Source organism: Lathyrus oleraceus, chromosome 3, assembly GCF_024323335.1.
Source record: "Lathyrus oleraceus cultivar Zhongwan6 chromosome 3, CAAS_Psat_ZW6_1.0, whole genome shotgun sequence".
Classification (NCBI taxonomy): Eukaryota; Viridiplantae; Streptophyta; class Magnoliopsida; order Fabales; family Fabaceae; genus Lathyrus; species Lathyrus oleraceus.
The window spans coordinates 279,087,977-279,093,273 of record NC_066581.1 but is presented as its reverse complement, the minus strand read 5'-3'; the positions used below and the strand labels follow the sequence as shown (position 1 = coordinate 279,093,273).

At 34.8% G+C, this 5,297-nt stretch overlaps 1 protein-coding gene across 1 annotated transcript; it reads left to right on the top strand.

Moving 5' to 3' along the window:
• Positions 1-349: 349 nt before the first annotated feature.
• LOC127130843 (uncharacterized mitochondrial protein AtMg00810-like) lies at positions 350-850 on the top strand. Its single transcript, XM_051059806.1, has one exon. The coding sequence runs from the start codon at positions 350-352 to the stop codon at positions 848-850; it is 501 nt and encodes a 166-aa protein (XP_050915763.1).
• The last annotated feature ends 4,447 nt before the right edge of the window (positions 851-5,297 follow it).

Below are 5,297 nucleotides of genomic sequence, written 5' to 3'. Positions count from 1 at the left end.
AACGGATGTGAAAAGTGCGTTCCTTAATGGCTATATTAACGAGAAAGTGTATGTGGCTCAACCTCCCAGTTTTGAAAATCACGAGTATCCTAATCACATTTACAAACTAAAATGAGCTTTGCATGGTCTCAAACAAGTTCATAGGGATTGGTATGAGCGACTTAGTAAGTTTTTAATCGAACAAGGATGCTCTAGGGGGAAGGTAGACACTACACTTTTCATTAAACGTCAAGGAAAGCATACTCTTCTAGTTCAAGTTTATGTTGATGATATCATTTTTGGTTCCACTAACATGCAACTTGCCAAGGAGTTTTCTAAGCTTATGTAGGGTGAGTTTGAGACGAGTCTCATGGGGGAGTTAAATTACTTCATTGGTCTTCAAATCAAACAACTCAACGAAGGGACATTCATGTGTCAAACAAAATATTGCAACGAATTGCTAAAGAGATTTGGTATGGAAGATGAAAAATCAATTGATACTCCAATGCCCACAAATGGAAACTTGGAAAGGAATGAAAATGGTAAGGATGTTGGTGTCAATAAGTATAGAGGTATGATTGGTTATCTTCTATATCTTACTGCATCTAAGTCAGACATTATTTTTAACGTGTTTATGTGTGCTTGTTACCAATCTGCTTATAAGGAATCATATTTAAAAGCCATAAAATGCATTCTTAGATATCTTCATGGTACTTCTAAGTATGGGTTTTGGTATTCCAAGGGAAGTGATTGTAATTTGGTTGGTTATACTGAATCTGATCTTTCCAGTTGCAAATCAGATAGGAAGAGTATTAGTGGAACTTGCCATATGTTTTCAAACTCCTTAGTAAGTTGGCATAGCAAGAAATAGGTTTTCGTTGCTTTGTCAACTGCTGAGGAGGAATACGTAGCAGGTGTTAGTTGTTGTGCTCAAATTTTGTGGCTCAAAGAACAATTATTTGATTTTGATATTAAACTACAACGTATTCCTATTATGTGCGACAACACTAGAGTTATTAATCTAACCAAAAATTTGGTGTTACACTCTTGCACTAAACATTTTGAGATTCTTCACCACTTCCTATGTGACCATATTGAAAAAGGAGATGTCGTATTTGAGCATGTTGATAGCAAAAATCAAGTTGCAGATATCCTTACAAAACCTCTTGTGACTGGATCGCTTTTCAACATTCAAAGGGAATTGGGGATACCTGATATCTCAAATCTTGTCTAAATATGGCTTGTTTCATGCACTTTATATACTTTTGCTCTAACTTTCCTTGGAAGTTCAATCACATATGAGTGTATCCTTCGTCAATTCATAAGCGAGGTAATATTGTTCCATTTTCCCTCTTCGAAAGTAAGCTTTTACTTTTGCATGTTGTTTATGTTCCAAATGCTTGTTATTCTTGGTGTATGAAATAGTACATGAATGTTCATTTCCAAAAATTTATAGTGACTTTATGCTATTCTTATTTCATACTTGAAATATGTTCCTGGTGTTTAAGCATGTTATCTATTCCGGCATGAAATATGTTTGAACATGTTATAATGTTAGAAAAATTCTTGTAGTGTGTTATTGTTATGCTACCATCTCTGTTTTTGGTTTGAGTGGTGGTAAATCTATATATCGCCTTGCTAGAGCACATGCATGTGCAACATTTCGGGAGCACCAAAAGTATATGTGACATAATCATGTCGCTTTTGTACCAACTCAAGAGTTTTTTTATTGCATTGTATCATTTATCTTTCATGTTTATTGTATATGTTATTTGGCATAAGTTATGGCAACCCTGTTATATTGTTGCTTTAAATGTTTTTATTTATGTTTAGGCATTTTTTTTCAATATGTACATCATTATATCTCAGTGTTGTGTTATTGATGATTTTATCTTTGCAAATGCCTATGTGTGTTATATTGGTATATGTGTGATATAAGATACTTATCATAGACTATTTTGTCTCTTTTTGAGGTTGTCAAAGGGGGAGAAGCATCTGCAAGATGAAGTTGGGATGCATACATTCAGGGGGAGCCTTCATGAAGACCCGAAACACATCGTCTCATGTATTGCCATCATAAAAAGAGGGAGTATGTGAGTGAAACTTTCCATTAGATGTATTTTGTATGATGTCAAAATTAGGATACTTTAGCGTTTATGTATATTGGACGGTATTCTCTTATTCTCAATATGCATCTTAGCATTAGGAAGCATAAAAACATTTGGAAATAAGTTTGAAAAGGTTTCATGCATCAAAATCTGTTTTTTATGTGAAAAAAAACTATGTGTCGACACATACAAGGAATTTTCCTCTACAGGTCGACACATCCGATTTTCATGTCGGGTCATGTACTCCATTTTAAAGCATGTAGCCTCTGTTTGATGTTCCACCTCTACATATCGACACATGAACTTTACAGGTCGATGCATGATCTATACAGGTCGATACATGCATCAAATAGGTCGGAACATGACTTACATAGGTCGACACAAGCAACGTATTTTTCCAAAAATTCATAACTTTTTCAAATCTTTTGTATTCCATTTACATCAAAACATGCAAGCATATAAATACTTCATACATGCATAATTTCTAGTAAGGTTCTAGAGTAAACCTACATGAAACTGGGATTTCAAAGAGTTCTCATCATCTTCAATCTCATTCTATGCATACACAGAAACAAACTACATATAGTCATTCTTTGTTTGGGTGCCATCTAGAATTAGGCTTGATAACTTCCAATTTAGGTTGATTGAATTGTAAGTTGGGTTGAGATCTTTGAGGGTTTCAAATAAGAAAACCAAGGTGGGGGTTTCCTTCAAGATCAATTGGGATTTTAAGGTTTTGGACAAGATTTCGCAATTTATATGTAATCGAGTGAAGGTTTTGAAGAACAAAAGGTTCTTGCAAAGGAGTAGCGTGGGACGGTGGATCATATTGGTAAATTTTGGGTTACAACAATTCGCAGTTTTGATTCGATCGAGTGAAAGATTTGAAGAACATGGGGTTTCTTGCAAAGAGGTAGCGTGAGATGGTGAATCAAATTGGCATTGTGGGGTTACTTGATCAAGGGAAGAGAAAGTGTCAAAATCAAATTCAAACTCAAACTTAGGGTTTGTATGGTTGGATTGCTACATTTCTCTTGTATAATACTTTGGAAAAGTAAGGTTAATTTCATTATCTCAATTCGAGTTCGAATTGAGGGAATATGTATTCATAGCGAGGTCGATTAGGGAGCTGCCTAAACAAATTCTTGTGTACTCTCTCTCTCTCTCTCTCTCTCTCTCTCTCTCTCTCTATATATATATATATATATATATATATATATATATATATATATATATATATATATATATATCTTTATTTTTCAATTTCAAATTGATGAATTCATCGATCATGCGATCAATACGTTTGGATAATATTTTTGATTACCTTTTGAAAGAGGTTTTGTTGAGTTTATAACAATCTTTTAGATTGTGATTGGATTTTATGATCAACAAAACCATATAAATTTCAAAACAAAATCGATTGCACACAAGGTATTCGATAATTTGTCTCAATAGATTTTTTGTGTGATTGATCATTGGAAATAAACTATCCTTGTAGCATAGCATTTAATTGGTAGTGATCAAAACTCTTTGATCAATTTGTGTTCATTATCATACCATGATTACAATTACGCATATCTGAGCTTTTTGATAGCGCTTCGGTTAGACGATTCAATCTGGGTTACTTCTGTTCGCCATAAACTTTTCAAAACCATTTTTTGTTAAATTTTTTAACTAGTGATCTATTCACACCCACCCTCTAGATCGAAGTTGATCGTTTAACAAGTCATCCCTCCGAACCAAGAAATATTCGCGGGGGCATTCCAAAATGGGCTTAAAGCGGGACACTTCAAGGAATCCTTCGCCCAAAAGCCGAGACTCACAGTGGACGAGGTAATCACCAGGGAGGAGTGCTATATCAAAGGCGAGGAAAGAAATGCTGGAACGAAAGCTTACGACCTCAAGGAGCACGTCCCTGGAGCCGAGAACTCTCATTCCTATAGGAAAAACAATTACACCTTGCCCATGAAGGACAAGTCCATGTTCAAAAGAGTTGGGAAGGTGAAAGTAAAGGACATGTCTATGAACAAGCGTACCGCCTGGCGATGATCATTTAATTTTTTGGTCGATCTAAGAACCAGCATACCTTCTGGAAAAAATTATTTAATTTTATGACAATCTACGAATAAGCATACCATTTGGCGACAATCATTTATTTTTATTTCAGTCAAAGAACCAATGTACCGCCTGGCGATAATCATTTACTATTTTGTCGGTCTAAGAATAGGCGTTCCACCTAGCGATGATCATTAATTTCTTTTATCGATCTAAGAACCAGCGTACTTCTTAGAGACGATCACTTACTTTCATGCCTGTCTAAGAACCAGCATATCGCCTAGCGACGATAATTTACTTTTTTGTCGATATAACAATTAGAGTATCGTTTGGTGATGATCATTTACTTTTTGTAGGTTTAAAAAGAAGTTCACCGTTTGATGATGATCATTTACTTTTTGGTCGATATAATAACTAACATACTGCCCGACATCAATCATTTAATTTTTCTCAATCTAAGAACCAGTGTTCCGCCTAACGAATATCATTTAATTTTCTGTCTATCTAAGAACCAACATACTGCCTGGCGACAATAATTTAATTTTTTATGGGTCTAAGAACCAACGTACCACTTGGTGACGATCATTTACTTTTTTTTATCAATATATGAACCAACATATGCTTGACGATGATCATTTGCTTTTTTTCCGATCAAAGAACCAACGTACTCTCTGGCGATAATCATTTACTTTTCTGTCGATTTAAGAACCAACGTATAACATGGCGAAGATCATTTATTTTTCTATCAATCTAAGAGCTACCGTACCACCTGGCGGTGATCATATACTTTTATGTCGATTTAAGAACCAACAAACTTCCTGACGGTGATCATTTAATTTTTTGTCAATATAAAAACGTGTCATCTAGCGACGATCATTTACTTCTCTGTTTATCTAAGAACCAGAGTATTGCTTGGTGACGTTCATTTACTTTTCTTCCGACCTAAGGACCAACGTACCGCCTATCAACGACCACTTACTTTCTTGTTGATCTACGCATTAGCATGCAATCGAGAGACTCTCATTTTGTTTTCTTGTCATCTCATTTTTCTTCCGCTCATCAAACGAAAAAATTTGGATCGTTTATACTTAATCTTCTTTCACTACGATTAAATAAACACTTTTGTCATTCATATTCTGTAGTTAAATATAATTA

Excerpts from the sequence above, each read along its gene's own strand:
- LOC127130843 (XM_051059806.1), top strand. The coding sequence starts at position 350 with ATGGGGGAGTTAAATTACTTCATTGGTCTTCAAATCAAACAACTCAAC.